Source organism: Passer domesticus, chromosome 17, assembly GCF_036417665.1.
Source record: "Passer domesticus isolate bPasDom1 chromosome 17, bPasDom1.hap1, whole genome shotgun sequence".
Classification (NCBI taxonomy): domain Eukaryota; kingdom Metazoa; phylum Chordata; class Aves; order Passeriformes; family Passeridae; genus Passer; species Passer domesticus.
Genome location: NC_087490.1, coordinates 13,649,656 through 13,670,614, shown reverse-complemented (window position 1 = coordinate 13,670,614; position 20,959 = coordinate 13,649,656). Strand labels below are relative to the sequence as shown.

The 20,959-nt window shown below is 45.7% G+C and overlaps 1 protein-coding gene across 4 annotated transcripts in view; it reads right to left on the bottom strand.

Moving 5' to 3' along the window:
• Positions 1-20,959, bottom strand: part of ADGRD1 (adhesion G protein-coupled receptor D1) — a 110,904-nt gene that overhangs the window by 20,303 nt on the left and 69,642 nt on the right. For all 4 annotated transcript variants that reach the window (XM_064392359.1, XM_064392358.1, XM_064392360.1 and 1 more), the window contains 6 exons: positions 19,815-19,918; positions 16,518-16,629; positions 12,196-12,349; positions 9,779-9,845; positions 8,765-8,831; positions 4,960-5,051 (listed from right to left, as the gene is read on the bottom strand). In XM_064392359.1, the coding sequence (XP_064248429.1) occupies positions 4,960-5,051; positions 8,765-8,831; positions 9,779-9,845; positions 12,196-12,349; positions 16,518-16,629; positions 19,815-19,918 (596 nt within the window). The remainder of the gene's footprint in view (positions 1-4,959; positions 5,052-8,764; positions 8,832-9,778; positions 9,846-12,195; positions 12,350-16,517; positions 16,630-19,814; positions 19,919-20,959) is intronic.

Genomic DNA, 20,959 nt, shown 5'->3' with positions numbered 1-20,959 from the left:
AGTGCCACCCAGACCTTTGAGAAGCCTTTGTGTCCTGCTTTAACCCTGGCAGTCGAGGGAACTCGGGCAGAGAAATTATTACCTGTGCTAAATGGAATCAGGCGAGAGCTGTCCCCAGGGGGAGTGAAAGGTGCACTTTTCTAACCCTGTCACACTGGGGACCCCTTCTCACTGTAACAGAGAAAACACTTGCCATGCAAAAAGCAATGAGCCTTTGGTGGGGCAGTAAGCAAAAAAACCCCTTATTTAGGCCCTTATACATAAATGAATGTGCTGAATAGAGTTAAGTCTTTAGATGCAGCAGAAATAAGTCAGAAAAAGAGTTCAAATGGTTCATAACTCAGAAATGTAATCATGTGCCTTTTCAAGCACATGAGCAATTCCATTAAACTAATCTGCTTTAATTGCATTAAGCTTAGAGAGGCTACTTGTGTGCTTAAACTCAAACATATGATTAGTTATGTCCCTAAAAAAAGAATGCATAATTCAAACAAATGCTGTATGTATGCATTTGAATATTTCAAGGTATTAGATTCAGCATTCTATAAACTATAACAAATTAGCTTTTTGGCAGAAAATCTGTTCCCTGGATGCAAAACATTCTCATTAAGCCACAACTGAATTATTGTTCAAAATTATTTTGCTGAGAATCAATAGCTAATCCTCTGATAAAAGGTTCAAGAATAATCAATGACAACTAAAGGAAAAGTTCATCTTCTATATGTGTTCGATATGCTTCAAAAACAATACAAAATTATGATCTTAAGTAAATTCAAATAATAAAAGGAGATGATAATAATTCTTTGCTCAGCTCTTTCCAGTAAATTGGTCTTGCAGAATTAAAGTTTCAGACACTAAAAAAGTAGCTATTTTCACACACATAGGAAAATTACTACAGTGACCAAATACTATTCAGATTGTCACAGGACTCTATCATGCTTTAATTAGTGTCTCTGATCATAAACTGTTTAATTGTATTCATTTTGCCTCAAATTACTGGGTATTTTGCAGTTTATGTATCATTAAAGCTTAGTCTTTTATGTTGCTTCTTAAATTCATTTTAGGGGCACTATTTTTATTTACTTTAAACACACACATGAGCCCACAGTGGCAGTGAAAGCAGAACAAGATGCTCAGCAGGAGGCTCTCTGATGTCTCCTCTGTGACAAACAGCATCAGAACCTGAAGAGATCGATAAGCAGGAGCTGCACTTTGTGCTGGGGGAAATGCCAGTGGGGCAGATGAATAAGAAATTAATTTTGGGACACTAAAAGGAATTTTGTTCACAACTTTCTTTTCTGTTTTGCCTTTTAAACCTGAAGTTTGCCAGCTGCTGCCTTCCAAGCAGAGCACTGGCTCGCCCTGGTGCACATTCTGCAGTCCCGTTTGTCAGCATTTGAGAGGACCTGCTGCCATATGGAAAATCAGGAACAATTACTCGAAATAATTACATCAGTTTATCGCTGTTTGTTGCCAAGAGAAACAAGCCCTGTTGGAAATATCCACTTGCATTGCCAAGTAACTTAATTTTTCAGAAAGTAAACATGCTCCAGCAGCAGCACTTCTCTAGCAATAAACACCCTTTCTAACTGATACTGTCACGACTCAAAATGTGTCTTTGTTCTCAGGATTTCTCAGGTGATCTCTGCTCAGGCGTGGCCTGAGTCACCACACCTGGCTTGAGACATGCAGAGATGGTGTCTGAGCACAGCCTGGGCTTCCCTCTGCCACTGGGGAGAAATCAGAGCTTTTAGGGCAAGGGAGATGAGCATTTAAGAGAGGACATCAGCTGCAGCAGGAGCCAAGAGCAAGGACCAGGGTCCTGTGGACGTGGTGTCAGCTTGACTGAGCTCAGGAGTTCAGGGGAGACTGAGCCAGGGCAGGTCCTCTCCCATCCTGCTGCCAGCAGCAGTGGGGTTTAGTCCTTGTCAGAGTGATTGAAGTTTTCCTGTGGCAGCAGAGCCTGGCCAGAGGCGAGCCTGGGCAGGAGCCTGTTCTGTGAAACCTGCAGGGATTTCTGGGACTTCTGGGCTGCAGCAGCTGCTTGGTTTGAACTTGGAAACACCCACAAGGGTGAGGCCACTCAGCCAGGTGCTTACAGATGGAAGTGAGTGCTGGCCTGAGCCACCAGGAGAGAGGTGGCACTGGCATCAACTCGTGCTCCTGCCACAGCCTCTTTGGTCAGTGCCACAGCCACAAGTCCAGGTCCTTCAGCTCATTGTCACTGTAGGTGACAATGCTGGGAAACTGTCTGACCTGCTGTCCAACCTGCTGTCCCTGCTGTCCCTGCACTCACTGTCTGAGCATGCTGCCTGTGTACATCTCACCCCAGCTGGAAAACACAGCACTGAAGTCCCTCTTCTTTTCTGCCTCAGGTTCAGTGCACTGGGCAGGTTTTCCTCCACAGCTCCTTGCCCTGCAGCTCCCATTTTCTGCCTTGGGCTGTCTGAAAGCACAAGCCCAGCTCTGAAGGAGCCTCTTCTCCTCATGTCCCCCGTGGCTGCTGCGACGGGGTGCCCAAGCTTTCCTGCCTCACCAAATCCCACCATGCCAGCTCCATGCAGCCCTGGCTCTGTGAGAAGGCTTGCCGAGCTGCTCTGCACTGCCCAGTCCTGCCCACAGCGATGCCCACGAGGTGCAGCACCCGGGGATGCCTGGCAGCCCCTTTGTTTGGGGATCACAGTGCTCAGAGCATTCTGCAGCCTTCGGGGGTTCCTCCCTCAGCCAGCTCAACTTGTTGATCCAAAATCTCCCCTGCAGTCCTTCCTCACAGAAGCTATAAACCTTTCTGCTTTTCTGTTCTCTGTGTTTGTCACTGATGTGTTTTGCTGTGCACATGCACCCTCCCGGGTTAACAGCCTGTAATCAGCTCCCAGGAGCTGTAATGCTGGGAGCCACGGGGATTTCACACCGTGAGAAACACCTCCCTGCACCTGTCAGATCACAGCCCTGCTCTGCTTTCTTCTCTTATTTCTTGGAAAATACACACAAGGATTTCATACTAGCATATCAACTTGGTGCTACAAAGGCTTTAGAATTATCTTTTTTTTCCAATAGACCAGTTGCTTTCTCCATGACATCCTCTGTACATAAAACTCTAATTCATCATGCCTCACTGCTATGTTAAATCAGGGTATAAACACTTCCCAAGATTTGAATTGAACATGTATTTATGCACTTCTCATTTCAAACTTCCTTTGAGGACCCACTTCTGTAATGATATGTACAGAAGAACTATTCTCTGTGTTCTGTTTGCCTTTCTTATTTTGTTGACTTAATTTATCTGTGTGAGGAAAGCTGTTCCATCAAAGCATATTTCCACTTAATAACTTATTGGTTCAAGTTTTCAGATGTATCAGCCCTCTGATAGTACTTTTTCTCCACTTTTCCCCCTGTAACTTTTGTTAGGTCAAATCCTGAAACTGTCATGTGAAAATGACTTGGCACAAAGAGCATCTCTCAGCCAGGGTACCTGGAGAAGTCTCATTTTCAGTACAGAGTTACCCCATTCCAAATCTACAGCTGATAATGTTTGGGCTAAGAACATGTGCTCCTCATTAAAGGCATTACATCCTGTTCTTTGACCAATCATTCATAAATCACTTTACTTGTGTGCACATACACAGTTAAAAAAAAAATAATGTGTGTTAGTGTGCAGGGTGCAGTGTGTGTTGAAGCCACTCCTTGCAATACAGTAAAATATCCCAGTACATGGAGCAATCTCTGTAGCTCCTCTCGTACTTGTGGAGATGTGTCTTTGTCTTCATATTTCTAACAGTGCATAAAAATTGGCATTGACAATATACAGTTCTTTGCTTCCTAAGTTTCTATATTTCCTTTGTATTTCTGAAGGTCACAGGAACTCAGCCAAACCTGAAACAGTCATTTTAATTCCCAGGTTTCTCATTTCACTACAGTGTAATTATCTTATTGATTTTTGTGTAGACTTATTTACTGTTTTTTCTTTTCCTGTTGGGTAAGTGTATAATAAGTAAACTAACTTCAATTAGGTAACTGTCACCAGTATTTAAAACTTAATGACAATTTCAAAATTACATAAGTAATCCAAGCATAAAAATTATTTTTTATGATACCATTTCAGAACAGTGGCACCAAATCCTTATCATACAATAACCTGTGCCTCAGAAACATTAAACACAAACCATCATCACATTTTTCTTCTATCTAAGTTCCATATTCTTTTATTTATGTACAGTGTCATTTCTCTATTTGGACTAAAGCTTCTTTAGGAGATACAAAATGGAATATTCAACATCTTAATTTAGCCCTTAATTTAGATACATTATGTTCTTAGCTACACACCTGTAATCTCTATATATATTTCAGAGATCAGAATTTGTCCTTGTACATTCAGAGGTAGCTTTGTGTGTGCCTTACATTTCCCCTCCAGACTTGCTAGTGCTATTTCAAAGATGACTCACTCTCAGAGGCCACCACCCCACGAGGCTTAAGGCACTATGATATAAAGATCTGCTTGAATTTAGGCACACATTTAAATCCAGTGTAAGTCTGTGTGCTTTGTAATGTCAAGAGAGTCTTAAAGATAAGCATATGCCTAAATATTATACTGAACTGGGGCTAGAAGCAAGGTCTGTCCTCTGAAGAGTTGCAATAACCCAGTACAGATTAATGATGCTCTGTGAAATTCAGCTTTTGACTGTAGCAGGAAGAGGAAAGTCTCCATTAACAAAGGGAAAATAATGAATCAGCAAATGCTGGAGTCTGCAACAGGCAGGGAGACACTTCAGCTCCTGCTGCAGCACAGGTTTCACCCCCAGCAGCTTTGATAAAATACAGGTTAACTGGCTGCATTCCAGTGGAGGACACCTTTAACTGTATTTGCTTTTACTGGGGAGTGAGGTCAGTGTTCTGGGAGAGTCCCTGGTGTAACATTGCTGGTGGGAGATTGTTGTCATCATTTCAATGAGAAAAACTTACTTGAAGGCATTAGCATCTCCATGGACCTTGTAGTTGTCTGCACTGATTCTGGAGATGACTCTTGTGACAGCAATGAGGATGCCAATGTTCACCTGGAGGAGGAGGAGGAAGAAGCCTTGGTCAGGAGAGCTGTGACTGGGTCTGGGGAGCAGGCAGCCCTGGGGGGTACTGTGCAAACACAGCAGGAAACAGGAACTGTCTGGGCTCTTCATTTGCCAAGAGAGGCTGCCAAGGCTGGCCTGGTGTGGTTTGTCCCGTGTCAATGATTCCCACCCCCACAGCTTTCCCCCTTCCTTCAGCAGCTCCCTTGCCTGTCAGGAAAAGGCTGGATGGGTGCAGTGCCCCACAGCCAAGGTGCTCAGGATCCCCACACACAAATCAATACCCTGACTGGAAATCAATACCCCGATTATAAATCGATACCCTGACTGGAAATCGATACTTTGATCAATATCCTGGCTGTAAATCAATACCCTGATTGATACCCCGACTGTAAATCAATACCCTGGCTGTAAATCCATCCCCTGATTGATATCCTAGCTGTAAATCAATACCCTGGCTGTAAATCAATACCCTGATTGTCAATCTATACCCGGCTGTAAATCCATCCCCTGATTGATACTCTGACAGGAGCAGTGGGGAAAACATGGTAAATCTGAGCCCTGCTCTTCAAAGGCTCCACTCCTCTTGATGTCAGGTCCAGCAGAAACATCAATAAAATGAAAAGAATTCCCAACAGAAAAGTAGAAATCTTAAAAAGACTAACATTGAAAGTGTTCAACAAAAGAAAGTTTGTGCTGGAGTCACAGGTGAAGAAAGAAGGAAATCTTTATCTCTCAAAGGAAATGTGGCAAAGACTGTCTTGCTGTGCAAAGACCTTGGGTTTAAAGAAAAAAAAAAGGTAGACAATGTGAAGGTGAAAGACATATTTCCCCCTTTCTGTCCAAAGCTGCACATCAGCTACAAAGCATCAAGAAGAAGGGTAGAACAAAACTATCCCGAACTACAGAACAAAAAGAAAGAGAAGACTTCCAAAAAAGTGGTGTTCCTCAGTTAAAACTCAATAATCATCCTCTACTTTGACATAAATATTCTAATGCTGAGGATGAGAGGGTGAATTAAAGATGTTTAAATTTTATTATAATGATTTCCTTGGGTTTTCCCAAATCTTCTGACCCCTTTTTTAATTTTAGGTTTCTAAAGGCAGATCGTCACCTGCTGTAGCATGAGAGCATATCTGAAATAGTTCATTTTTATCCAAAGGCTATCCTGTGGAACTGCCAGCTCCTCAAGTGTACCTGTTGCTCAATCAGCTCTACAGAGATAAGAGGTGAAATTCAATGGTCTTGGGATCATTTTCCCTATTGCTACCAAATCGTATTTTGTAAATAACCTCTGTAAATTCTTTGAGGTGGTAACGAGCATATTTGAGAAAACCAATTCTGTGCTGTGCTCAGAGCCTTGCAAACCCTCACTGGAACTGCACCACCAGGAAAATATCAATGTACAGGGGCAGCAGGAGAGGCCTTGCCACTGCAGCCCAGCTTGTGCTCACTCCCTGCCTGCAGCCCAGCCTCTCCAGGCACACAGATGCCTTCCTCAGAATTCCCTGAATTCTGCCACATCCATGGAAGCACACCAAGGCAGCAGATGGCTGATGACAAACAAAGCCTTCTGCCAGAAGTTTTCATGTCTTCTGTCAGAAATTCAGGTGCTTTGTCAAGTTGGGTTTTCCCCCCTCGGCTGAAGAAACGTCCCAGGGCCACTTGGGCTGAGCTTAGTTTGGTTTGTAAATTAATTGCAAGGGCTTTTGTGAAGCTGCTTTAGGAGGATGATAGAGAGGTTTGTGTGTTGTGGTTTGGGGTGTGGGGGAGAGTGATCTTAAGCCTTGAGATGTAGGTAGAAGCCAAAAGACCTACATATAGAAGGAACTATTTCCTGCATCATATCCTTGACTCAAAGCCCAAGGACAGAGCATATTTGGTATGGGAGTCTGTGTAGGGCTGGGAGGTTCTGTGAATTACTGCCTAGAAAAGTGTGTGAGTGGTTTTCCCCAGTCACAGTCCCTCCACATCTTTCTGCTTCAGGCTCCATGGTGTCTGGAGTGCCTGTGAGGCTGGGCAGGATAAAAGTGGACTGAGCCTGCCTGCTCTCTGGGGACTGGGAGTTGAGAGGAGCAATCCCCTTTTCCTCACAGCATAATCCTTTTTCTTGGCAGAGACACTGTGGATCCAACTAGTCAAAAACTGCTTTTTGAGAAGTATTTTCAGACTTAAATGCTAGTTTATGCAGCTGGTGGCTAATTTGTTATTTAAAGAACACAGGCACACATGCACACACACCAGATAGTGTTTAGCCCTGTTATTTCCCTATAGGCACTAACACATTTTTCAGCTGGAATTTCCAATGCCCAGAGAGGTAATTTGTCAGCTCTCTTGCTGCTATTTTGGGCAGAGCTGGGTTTAGACTATTTAACAAATTGCTCTACATGGATCAACCTTGTGAGCTCACTCTTTCTCTTTCTGAAAGTATTTGTATCCCTACAAGAACATAATTTGAGCTGCACAAATGTTATATATCATAAGTCAGAGCCAGACAGTTAAACTCTTACTTTCTCTGCCAAGCAGCTGCTCATGCAAACTCTTGGAGGCTGTGCTGGCTCAGGTGAGTGAGCATTTCCCTACCTGGTGTGTTTTGGTTACCACCAGCCTGGGAAGGTTTGGTGCCACTGGCTGCACCTCACTTCCTCCTTTGGTGCTGAAAGTGGCCAGAAAGCATGTGCTAGTGTGAGGAGGGGACATATGAAAATTAGATTATTTTAATTGTTCTCCAGTCATCTGTATCTCCATACCTTTCAATGCAAACTGACATACAGAAGCTCAGAGTATACCTTCTGTTTGCCAGATGGGTGCAGAGGTATGCAATGGTAAACACTAGTTATGCATATATGGATTTATTCCTTCCTTTGGCTTCTGAGCAGGATCTGTGGGGGTTTGCTCTGTGATGAAATCTGGGCAAGTTTCTCTGTGCTTTTTTTTTTTTTAATATCCATGCCTCTAAAGATCTCCATAGAGCTTTAGACATTAACCTGGTTTCACTGATCAGTGAGTCTCCAGGCTCCCAATCTGGCACTGCAGCCTGCAGAAAGCACTGCAGATCACCTGGTCAATGGAGGCATCAGAAACAGGGCAGAAGAGGAGCTGATCTGGCACAGGTCTCTCAAACACTCCTGACTCCTGGAGTCATCACAGTGCTGAACAGAATTTAATGTGTGAGCATCACTCCTCATGCTGTGCAGTGCTGGTGTGCCAGTGCTGCAGCCTGGCCCTGCTGCCCTGGGAAGGGCAGCTCATAGAGCTGGACCAGCAAACTCACTGAGAGCCTCACCTGAGCCCTGCAAACTCACTGAGAGCCTCACCTGAGCCCTGCAAACTCACCTGGACAGCCCTGCCTGAGCCCTGCAAACTCACCTGGGGTGCTCTCCAGGAGCTGTTTCTGAGAGCTGCTAAAGCTCCCAAGAGCACTTGGCCTCACACAGTTATTAATGACCCCAGCTGGGCTGTCCCACTATTTTAGGCCCTATCCTTGTCTTTGAATAATGAAATTAACAGTGTGAGAACTAATATGCATACACTAACACACACCCATGCACAACAGAACATCTGGGAGCAGGAGCCAAGGGTTTCTGGAGGACTCAGGAGTGCAGTTGCAGGGGCTGGCAGAAGGTGAGAGCCAGCCCTGCTGGCACAAGGTGAGAGGCAGCCCTGCTGGTACAGGGAGCAGCAGCTGCTCTGCTGGTACCTACCAGGATTACAAACATCGCCGGTGCCACGAAAGCCCAGATTGCTCCATCCTCCAGGGAAAGCCAGCAGCTGCAGGGGAGACCAGAGGTATTTCAGAGGAAACACAGTCATTTAATTAGTAATGCTGTTAGTTAAAAAATCCCAACTTATAAACAACTAAAAGAGAGTGCAAGAGTGATGAATCTTGAAAGCAGAGACGGGGTAGCACACCAGGAAAAGGCTACTTTCCCTCACACTGGGATCCAGGGTGGGATCTCACCTGGATTTGTCACATGCTCAGTGTCACCTCTCTGCCCCAGCCCACCCTCACAGGAGTGCAAAGATGGGAGACAGGAAATGTTTTATTTGCAATTTGCTGTTCTGGTGTCCTGGGCCACAGGCTGTTTCAGGGCTGGAGCACTCTGAAATGTCTCATTGCAGTGAATTTGTCTCATTGCAGCCAGAGACAAATTGAAGCCCTCCCTGCCTCCCCTAGCTGGTGCTGGGGAAGAGGCTGGCAAACACAATCCGGCCCTTCTTACAGCCCTGAAGAGATTAACTAGTTTACCACCTATGAAATTATTTTGGGATTAAATCCTATGGTGTTCTTTCAGATAATTTTGCTATTCTTTTCCTAAACTAGAAAGGAAATTAATTTTCAAAGTTTTGGACATTATCCATTCCAGATTTCAGGTGTGTAACTGCAGTTTTCTTTGGAAGGTTGAATATCTTTAATAAATGATTACTCTCATCTTGGTGAAAGTTTTTCCCCCCTGAGCAGGGAGCTCACTGAGGAGCTCTTCAGTGAAAAGTAGGAAAAACACCTCAGGAGCTTTTTGTGCATCATCTCTGTGAAAACCAGACTTGAGGCTTCTATGTTTAACAACATCTCTACACAAGTCATCCTTCTGCAGCCTCTCTGCCCTGCTCCTCAGGAGGCTCTTGCAGCACCACAGCCCAGTTAACACATTTACACATTTCCTCCCCATCAGATCCTCATCCCTCTGGCACCTGCAGGGAGGGGTTTTTGTACTCACTTGCCACTTTCTCCATAGCTGTCCAGGGAGGAGGTTGCAGAGATGACACAGATCACCAGTGGGCAGCCTGCAGCAAGGCAGAAAAAGGCAGAGGCATTATTAGGAATAAAAGTACATCTTCCAGTAAGCCCTGCAAGTTCTGCTAAATTTTGTATGAACAGAACAGCTCAGAGCCATTTTCAAATTAAGTCTAACTTGACATCCTCCTGCAGCTGTTTAATCCAACATTAATTAACTGATGTCAGACAAAATGACTTTTTAATAAAGGACTAGTTTAACTGTTAAACTGGATCAGTGCTAATTTCCTTGGGAATCACAGTCCTGTGTAAGCCTGGTTTTGGTTTATGGACTTTCTGCCTCTTGCTATCCAAGCAGTGATACATGTGAAGCACTATCAGCCTTATTTTAACCACCTTCCCCCAGGTAAGTGCATTTTTCTCAAGAATTCAGAATGACTTAGACAGGAGAGCAGAGTTTCTCACAGGGGTGCATGAACAGCAGGTGAGAGGACAGGAGTGGTGACACTTGGGTATCCAGAGCATCACACCCAGCAAACTCAGACTGCCTCAGGTGCCCAGTCAAGGCTGATTGTAACAAAAATATGCCATGGGTCTGCAAGATTTCTGTGTTTAGAGGAAACTCTGTTTCCAGATGGTTTTGACTGGTGAAGTGGGCTGTGCCCTAGGAGGTGGAGAAATGTTCATGGGATAACACGGGAATTACACAGAGGCAGTTCTGGTTCTGATCCACAGGAATCACACAGGGGCAGATCTGCTCCTGGTGACACAGGAATGGAATCACACAAATCACACAGGGGCAGATCTGGTTCTGATCCACAGGAATCACACAAATCACACAGATGCTGATCTGCTCCTGGTGACACAGGAATGGAATCACACAAATCACACAGGGGCAGATCTGGTTCTGATCCACAGGAATCACACAAATCACACAGATGCTGATCTGCTCCTGGTGACACAGGAATGGAATCACACAGATCACACAGATGCTGATCTGCTCCTGGTGTCAGAGCTGCTCTGGCCCCAGCACTGCCAGGTCCTGTTGTGCCACTTCATTCCAGGCCAGGAGCTGGAGAGGAGGCAAGGGGTTCATTGCCAGAAGTTCTGAATGCAGCAAACCCATCCCTTCAAACATTAAATGATTGCCTGCTAATTCCTGTATGATTTAATAAAATGTGAAGGTTTGAGCTTTGATCATCTTACAGAATTTAATAAACAGGTCCCAGACAGAGTATTAGACATGATAGCTTAAAGTTTCAATTTTCTTTTTAATTCTTTAGGTTTTCTGCATGAGGGTTTTACAAAATTCTCTGACAGGCAATTTCTGCTTAATTTTACCACTATCATCCTCACAAATTGTGTAAAGTTTTCCAGCACTGGCAGAAATATCATTCTTGGAAGAAGTACTTTCATTCTTTAATAACTGCAGCTAGAAGCACATTTATAAATATTTATATATTTTATATAATTTATATATATATGAATATATATTGTATAATATATGAATAGATATTTATAAATATGTTGTATCCTCAGTAGTTACGAAGCATTGTACTTTGAAAGCTTCTGTGTCTTCTATACAAGAAAAAGCCCAGAAGAATACAAGAAAACAGGTTGTAGAAACTCTGTGGCAAAAAATTCAAAACAATTTTAGGACATCAATTCTAAAAGGCTATGCGTGTCATTTATTGAGAAAGATGAAGCATTAGACACAAATGAAAGTGTATTTCCTTCCAATGATGAAAATATCTACTTTGCTTGATGGGGATGAGTATATTCTCCCATTTATATTGGAAAGTTCATTTTCTATGATTTTCTTCTGCTGTGTTATATCAGATCTGGGCAACAAATAACAGCAAATAATGGAATTTATGTCATTTGAGAGCTCAGAACAAAGTCTTCACTCTGTGACAGTTTCTGAAGGAAAGGAAACTGGCTGAAGTGGGAAAACATCCAGCACCACAAACTCTGTCACAGCATCCTGCAAATGGTGGGACAGCAAAGCTTTGCTGCAGCAAAGGGCAGCCCCTGAAGCCCTGTGACACTGCTGCGCCTGTTTTTCATGCATGGCTTTGCAGAATGCAGGGGGAATGAGCCCCTGGTGCGAGTCAGAACCAAGAAAGGAGCACAGCAGTGTGCTGAGGTTCCCTCCCTCGGGCTGCCGTGGGTCTGACCTGGCCTGGAGAGGCTGTGCCATTCCCTGCAGGGCAGGCAGGCTCAAGGACTACACCTTCTGAAGCCTGATGGCACTCAGAAAAATTATGCATTTTCCCATCCAACAGACCTACTCTCAGTAAGGCAAACTGTGATGGTAAGATGACAATTCCAAATATGCTTCTCAATATAATCTTGTCCTACAGTGAGGAGACTTAAAGTAAGCAGCTACTAAATGCTTACCCCATCCAATTCCATAATAATATAAGTGCTTGCTTTCTTCTGACCCAAATACTTTGATCACCATGCTGTAAAGATGAAATCCTTCCACCAGCATCCATGCAAATGCACTCAGGAAGAAAAAATGAAGGAGAATGGCCAATATCTTGCAAGGCAGCTAAATTAAGAGCAAAAATGAATACATTAGTTCTTTGTGATACGGTCACATCAGTTTTCATTTTTTTTTAAGTTCTATAGACATTTACAGGCTAAATGCTAAGTCACTGGAGTAAAACTGTCTTAGAAAGCAATAGACAATTTCATTTTTCTACTGCATTTTCAGATAGCTTCAGAGTAATAAATCCTCTTACCTTTAAAAAAAAACAAAACAAAACCCTAATAACATTGCCAAATGTGGTGTGGAAATCCAAATGTGTTATTTATTTATAACAGTAGGAGCAATACTCCCATTAAAGTCTACAAAATATGTAGGGAATCAAAACTCGGTGTCTGCATCTGGTTGCTGAGCCTGTAGTAAATACAGGAGTCAGGGAAGTGGGGTACAACATTGTCCTGTACCCTGCTTTTCCTTGAGGTGCTCCTCTCAGCCACCTTTCATTTTCCTCTAAACCTCTGTCTGACCAGCCTTAAAAACAGCAGAATGGAATCCTTTCTTCTTCCCCAGCCTCAGGTGCTCCCCACTGGCCTTTCCTCACTCTCTGCTTTCCCTTTCCTCACTCTCTGCTTTTCCCTTTCCTTTCCTCACTCTCTGCTTTTCCCTTTCCTTTCCTCACTCTCTGCTTTCCCTTTCCTCACTCTCTGCTTTTCCCTTTCCTCACTCTCTGCTTTTCCCTTTCCTTTCCTCACTCTCTGCTTTCCCTTTCCTCACTCTCTGCTTTCCCTTTCCTTTCCTCACTCTCTGCTCTCCCTTTCCTTTCCTCACTCTCTGCTCTCCCTTCCCTCACTCCCTCCTTTTCCCTTCCTCAGCCTCTCTCCTGGAGCTCTCACAGCTTGCCCCCAGCCCCTGGGGATGAAGGCTTTTCTCTCGCTCAGCTGGAGGAGCCCCAGGAGGGCTCCAGGCAGGCAGGGCTGTGTGGGGGAGCTCCACCAGTGGGAACCAGTTTGCTGCCTCAGATGTTAATGGTTAGGTCCCTTTGCTGCGTGAGCTGAGCTGTGCTGGGCTGGCGTTTTATTCTTGATGCTGATGATTTGGGAGTTTGTTACTCCAATGGAAATTAAAAGGTTGGGACTTGGTAGTATAATGAAAATGGAGCCTTTCCTGTACAGACTCACTGGGACTGGTGCAAGGACATACTAATGCAAATCCAGTGGCACTACCTGTGTTCAAAAGCAATAAATTTGGGGTTAATTTGTGTAAGTGAGGTCTGTATGTGGTTTAGTATTTCACTAAGTTCAGTGACATATTATTAAACCAGATTAGCTTATTGACAAAAGCTGTAAGAGCCTTTGCAGTTAATTTTATCATAAGGCTATAAAATCCATTTTAATGCCTTTTGATTTCTACCAGAAGATTAGTCTACAAAAATCTAAATGCAACATAAAGCTGAAGCACAGGCTAGTTCTGTCAAATGGATATTTTCCAACTTTTGAGTAGCCAAACAATATGAATCACAAAGCAGCAGAAAAACAGCACACAGTGAAGTAGCAGGAGGCTGGTCTGTATAGAATTTTGTGTAATACCTAGTTGCAGATTTGTACATAAAATCCATAGCAAAGCTGCTGCTCATTCTGGTTGGGTTTTTTGCCTTAATTATTGGTTAGCAGCTACTCTTCTATGGCAAAATTGCCTTCTGTAAAGGCACTGAGAATCTGAGCCCTTACACACTAAGCCCAAGCCTGCCTCTCTTGCTGCACTTTGTGAAACACCCTAATTTTAGCAGGACACTGTAAAAAGGCAGATATTGCTCCTGCTACTCTTAGAGTTGACACCTGGAGGGTCTGTGGAAGCAGAAGCAGCAGCCCAGCCAGCAGCAAGGTCTGTCCTACCACTGCTGATGAGAAAGCAAAGCAGGCTTTCAGAAAGGCCTCACAGAAAATATTTGTCATTTTCTTTCCTGAGGACAGTCTCAAAACAGATAGGTAATTTTACAGCTATATCACAAACAAAAGCAGCTTGTTTCACCTCTCCATTTGGATGTTTCCAGCAATTCCAGGCAGGAGTATTGAGTGAGAAAGAGATAAATACTCTGATCCAGAACTGCAGACAGCAGAGACATTGGATTTTCCTGGTGTGCTGGAAAAAACCCAGTGCTGGCTAACACCTTCTACTTCCATTTTCATTTTCCTGAGTCTCAGTAATATAAAGACATAAAAAGGCATCCTGATTTTGGGAAGAATGCCTTCCTGGAATGTGCCATGATCAGTTAAGACTACCATTTTAGCACTATTGATGATAGGTGTCAATGAGCAGCTTTTCATAAATAAATGAATAAATTAGGTGTACTGGAAAGATTAAAGTCCTGTTTGTGAAGATAGAGTATTGTGGTTAAAAACCACTATTATTCTACAAAAGAAAATAAAAATCCACTGCTATTCTACAAAAGAAAAATTGCTGTAGAATGAATTGTAAATCATTAAATAACGCATCTGAAAATAGCAGGGAATGCTGTATGCCATATCTGCAATCAAAACTGAAATATCAAAACTGAAACATCCCCAGAGCCAGAGGTGGGGAAAGGATGGGGAGGCTCAGGGCAGGGAGGTGATGCCAGCCTCGAGCAGGGGCACAGAGGGCCCTGCAGGGGCACCCAAAAGGGCTCAGCAGGACACAGCAGCCCTGGCAGAGCAAAATTACAGACTGACACCTGCTAGTGCAAACACTGCCTCCCTCCTTCTGTAAACCACCGCCCAGCAGCTCAATTAAAGCTGCAATTAAAGGTGTTTAGGCTGCTGTCAAAGCTAGTCAGGAGTGGGTAATGACAGGAGACCAATAAAAGGATGAATCACAACCCCCCGGATTCCAAGAGGACAAAGCATAAAAATAAAAGCCCAGCAGACAATATTTACATCACGTCTGTCAACTTTCAGATCTTTACAGAGTTATCCCACCCAATTACAGCTCTTACAGAGGAGGTAGGGATAAAAAAATCCATGGATTCTGTGAAGCATTCCATTTCCCAAAGCCTGGGGTGTAAAACAGGTCTCACTTCCTCGTGCTACTGTCCTATTCCACCAAAGCAGGTTTGGGCTGGGTCTCAGAGGGAATCTGCACCTCCTAAGCTGCAGCCTGAGCCTGCTGGGCGTTCCTGACTGAGCCAGCAGGACCTGGGTGTGAGCAAGGCCGCTGTGGGTGTGGGTGGCACTGGGGCAGGTCCCTGGGGAGGGGGCTCTGCCTGCTCCCACACCAGCACGCACAGCTGGAGTTTCACCCCTCGGAGCACTCTGGGGCCACGCTGGCCCTGCTGGGCTGCGAGGAGGCTGTCACACACCATCTCAGGTGACTCAGCTGAACTGCCTGCAAATTTGGGATGGATGAAGAAGAAAACACGCTGTCATGCTGAGTGAGCCTTCTATCGCCCTCAAGCCTGTGTCCTTTCAGCAGGGTTTTAGCTCTCTACTTAAAGAGGATTATTTTCATGCCTGGTTTCTACTGTCTTCAGCCTCATCTTCTGCTGCTCTCCAATGTCTCCATTTCATTTTCCTTCTAAACCATCCCCTCTCATTTTCTCCCTGGCATTGCATGACTCATTCAGGACCCACCCGAATGTTAAACAGCAAAAGAATATGAACTTAGTTTTCCAAAGTGCTTTTAAGTCCTCAGGTAATGACTGCCTGTGCAAACCATGCATTACAGTTATTTATAAACTTAACAGAAATTCAAAGGATCCCATTTGAGCTGACTATAAATTTAGGTAGCTGTTGTATTGGCAAAATGAACAATGTGCAAACCTCATATTTACTTCTGCTGAGAAAAAATACCACCACCACCCCCCCAATAATAGAAACCATTGGCTCCTTCTGAAAAATAATGTGGAGCAGCAGCTGGTCACGAAAGTACGGAGTTTTTACCAGCACAAACACCGAGCACCCTGGAAATTAATTGCAAAATCAGGTTTTGTTTCTGCTCTTCAGGTGGAACTTCCCATCAAAGACCTTACATTACTTTAAATTGCATTTTTAAAATTAACAGTGGAAAGAAAATGGTTATGTGATGCTGTTAACTTGGCTCATTTGTCTTACGCTAACATGGCTGGTTTAGAGCCAGTTTTAGTGGTTTAGAGCCTGGTACCATGCCTCAGGAGTTCCCCTGCAGCAGGATGGGCTAAGGCGAGTTCCAGCCAGAGCCCCCGTGGCAGAAGCTGTCCCCAGGGACCCCAGTGACTCACGGTTGCGGGGCTGAACTGGAAGCTGGCCAGCAGCAGGGCCTGGGCCAGCAGCACGGCGCACGACAGGTTGGCGTGGATGTGGTAGCGCTGGTTGCGGATGGTGCTGACAGACCTGCGGGCACAGAGACACTCAGCATGGCTCTGGGGGCTCTGGGGCAGCACTGAGACACTCAGCACGGCTCTGGGGGCTCTGGGGCAGCACAGAGACACTCAGCATGGCTCTGGGGCAGCACTGAGACACTCAGCACGGCTCTGGGGCAGCACAGAGACACTCAGCACGGCTCTGGGGCAGCACAGAGACACTCAGCATGGCTCTGGGGGCTCTGGGGCAGCACAGAGACACTCAGCACGGCTCTGGGGGCTCTGGGGCAGCACAGAGACACTCAGCACGGCTCTGGGGCAGCACAGAGACACTCAGCATGGCTCTGGGGCATCACAGAGACACTCAGCACGGCTCTGGGGCAGCACAGAGACACTCAGCATGGTTCTGGGGCAGCACAGAGACACTCAGCATGGCTCTGGGGCAGCACAGAGACACTCAGCACGGCTCTGGGGCAGCACAGAGACACTCAGCACGGCTCTGGGGCAGCACAGAGACACTCAGCATGGCTCTGGGGCAGCACAGAGACACTCAGCATGGCTCTGGGGCAGCACAGAGACACTCAGCATGGTTCTGGGGCAGCACAGAGACACTCAGCACGGCTCTGGGGGCTCTGGGGCAGCACAGAGACACTCAGCACGGCTCTGGGGGCTCTGGGGCAGCACAGAGACACTCAGCATGGCTCTGGGGCAGCACAGAGACACTCAGCATGGCTCTGGGGGCTCTGGGGCAGCACAGAGACACTCAGCACGGCTCTGGGGCAGCACAGAGACACTCAGCACAGCTCCAGGGGCTCCAGGGCACCTCCCTCTCACCAGCCAGCACTAAAACTGACTCTTGGTTTTGCTGGGGTGACCCTGGGGCCTTTGGAGCTCTCCTCCCAGCAGCGTGGGACAGTTCCTGAGTGGAGCCTCCCCTGGAGGCAGCAGAGGTTGGTCTGCACACGAGCTGATGGCCAGTGCCAGAACATCAGCAAAGGGATTGATCCTGGAGGGTGCTGGGGTGCCAGGGAGGTCACACCCACTCCTCACAGAAAGCACGTGGCACCTGTGCCCACACTGTTCCTGGGTTTATTTTGTTGGTATTTGCCTTTCTGGGAAATAAGGGAATGAGAAAAGACATCAGATCCAATTCTGATTTATACAAATATAACTTCTGAGCACAGGAACGAGAGCTCCATACACAGATGGGCAGTGCCTGTCTTGACAGGGACCTGACTGTGGTTTCAACATCATTTGAACTTATCTCTCTTGGCTTTTCAAAAACCAGCTGGAAATCTGACAAGAACAGGCTTTCCTGGAAGTCTGCTGACCTCGTGTTTCTGTTCTCATCCCAAAATAGGAAACAGAAAACAAAAATATTGATCTGGACATCTCAAGCCTTGCCTTAAATTCTATTATCTTTAAAAAACAAACATTCCTGGTGATAACAGGTTCCCATTCCAATGCACCCTGCCTGCTGCACTGCTCCATGAAAGGGGAATGAAGAGGGAGATGACAAGAAGTATAGAGATCCCAAAAGCACCTCCAAGGATGCTCTGCCTGGTGCCAGAGGCTCTGTAAGGAGAAGCCCCGTGTGTCACAAGCTGGGCAGTGTCACCCAGGAGGGAGCAGGGCTCACTGCCCTCCCGGGAAGGGACTGCCATTGCCAGGACATGGAGCAGCAAAGAACTTGCCAGATTCTTCTCCACTTATGTCACAGTCATCTAACACCACATTGCAAAATTCCACTTCAGCTGCTTAATGAGACCCTGCTCTCCAGTGAAAAGATAATCAAATTATTGTAAATTGGCAGTTTGAAGGATGCTGTATGTAGGTGGGGTGCTTAACCCTGTGACAGTCAGCTGGCTCCAAGCTCTCTTCCAATCTTTTGTTTGCCTCCAGTTCCTTGAGCAGTTTTCATCCCTGCTGCAGCAACACCTCCTCCTTTTGCTCCTTTTTCCTTTCTAAACACTCTAACATCCAATTTTGCCCTCAGACTGAAATGGAGCAGATCGTTCCCCTTAGCCTAAGCATGCCAACAGCACAATGTCAGATGGGCAGATATTTAGAGTGGATTTTGCCACACGTTATGCTTTAATCCAAGTATGACCAACACAGATCTCGAAACTTGGAAATAATACTGGGTCTGGAAATAAACAAGCATTGCAATCAGTTTACTGAGATTCAGCTAGTCCTTTTCCCTAGAAACTGGCCTCTTAACAGATGTCCAAAATACATACTTAGGCACAGAAAACAAGAATCAAACTCTTAAGCAGGAACAATACAGTTTAGTGTGTGAAAGGAGACAAGAATCCCTCTCCTTGCTGTACTCCCAAAGTGCTGCACAACCTTGGACAAGTTACTTCACCCTTAGTCAGGTTTTCTGTTTCTTATTTAGACACAAACCTTTATGAAAGCTTTTTTCCAGAAATGTTTGTATCAAGCCCAGCTGGGCCTCAAACTCATTCGTCACTACTGGAACATAAACAGGAATAAAGGTCTTGAGTGCCCTGGGGCAGAAACCTTCCCAGCACAGAGAGCCCTCACAGGGTGCCCTGCTTTGGGCAGGAAGTGCAGAGGTTTTTAACCACGAGCCGTGGAGTGAATTTCACACTGCTTACAGTGTCCTCCACCCCACTAAAGCACCCCAGCAAACCAGCCTGATGGAGAGCAGCGAGACACTCGAACATAAACGTGGGCTGTGTGAGGTAATTGTGTACAAGCTGTGTGAAACTGGAGTCAGGCAGCCAGCGCTGACTGAGACTTCCTTACTGGGCATTCCTTTCTAAACACCCTGCCTTACCGACAGGGCAGTGGAAAAGCAGAGAGTGCTGTCTGTAAACTCCAAGCAACCCGAAGATCTGGGGGGGCAGAGGGGTGCTGCTGCAGTCCCTGCTCACGTTGTGCTGGAGTCCAGACCAAGACCTCCTACAAGGCTCTTTGCAAGAGTCCTGAACTATAGCAAAGCATGGACAGTTTAAAAAAATTTTAAATCTCTGATGAGATTGAAATAGCTTGCTATATAAAGACCATCCCATTTCAGGAAATGGAAGTAATTTAGAGATAACCAACCAAGTGTTACAAATACATGTGCAGAATCTAATTAAGGAAGGTTGTAGAATTAATAGCCTTTGTTTTATCCTGAGCAGCTGAAGGGATCCTGCCTGCCTTTCTGCGTGCCAGCTGCTCGCCAGGTATGAAGTTAAAATTACTCACGACAGCACAGCGAACGTGACCAGGGTGATCGTCAGGCAGAAGATGGACAGAGCACAGCCGATGTAAGTGATGGAGGAGAGGGCCACCTGGTGTTCTCTGGTTAGCTGCACGCAGAGGAGAGAGCAGAACACAGCTGTGAGTGGTGGCACACCTGGCACGGCCAGCCCTGCCCTGCCCGCAGTGTCCCTGCCCTGTGTCACAGCCGGGTCCCCAGCAGCCCCTGCCCTGCCCGCAGTGTCCCTGCCTGGCTGCAGGGCTCGGGCAGCCTGGGCAGCTCATCCGGGGTGCTTGCAGGGCCCTGTGATGCTCCCAGTGATGCTCCCTGTAATGCTGCAGCAATGCTCCCAGAGATATTCCCAGGGATGCTGCAGGGATGCTGCAGTGATGCTGCAGGGATGCTGGCAGCAGTGCTCCCCGGGATGCTCCCAGTCATTCCCATCCCTGTGCGAGCACCCCGTGCAGGCAGACCCAGCAAACCAGAGAGCCCATCCTCCAGAGCCGTTTCCAGCATTACAATGACAGATCCATTGCTGGTGCTGTGCAAGGGATGGAGCCAACAGGGCCCGCTGGGGGAGCTGGGCTGACACCAAGGATGGAAAACCCCAGCAAGGAGCCAGCGTGAGCAGAGCAGGGCAGACCTCTGCTCTCGGCCTCTGCTTTGACCTGCTGGCATCTCTTGTGGAGGTAATGCCATTTTTAGGAACATTTAAACTGTGACTCCACAGTGCTCTCCACCAGGATCTGTGTTGAACCTGGACAGAATCAATGCAAGAAGGACAACGTGGTTTGGCCACTCAAATTAAACTAATCAGCATGTGTTTCAATTTTCCATGCAAGTTCTCATAAAAAATGACAAAAGAGCCACACCCAACAAAGGGAGCCAGGCAGTATTAACATGTAATAAGTAGAACAGAGCTAGGCAGGAAAAAGCTTTCTCATCCTAGAAGAATTTTCAAACATTTTTCCTGACTTGATTTTGGATAGACTTGACATTTTCCTAAACTGGAGGAAAAAAAATTAGTCAATCAAAAAGTATTACTTTTGATGCTTGAAATACTCAATCTCAATTTTCTATTAATTAAATTCCAAGCTGAAAAATATTCATTGAATATAAAAAAAATACTAAAAGGAAGAATGCCTTTCCA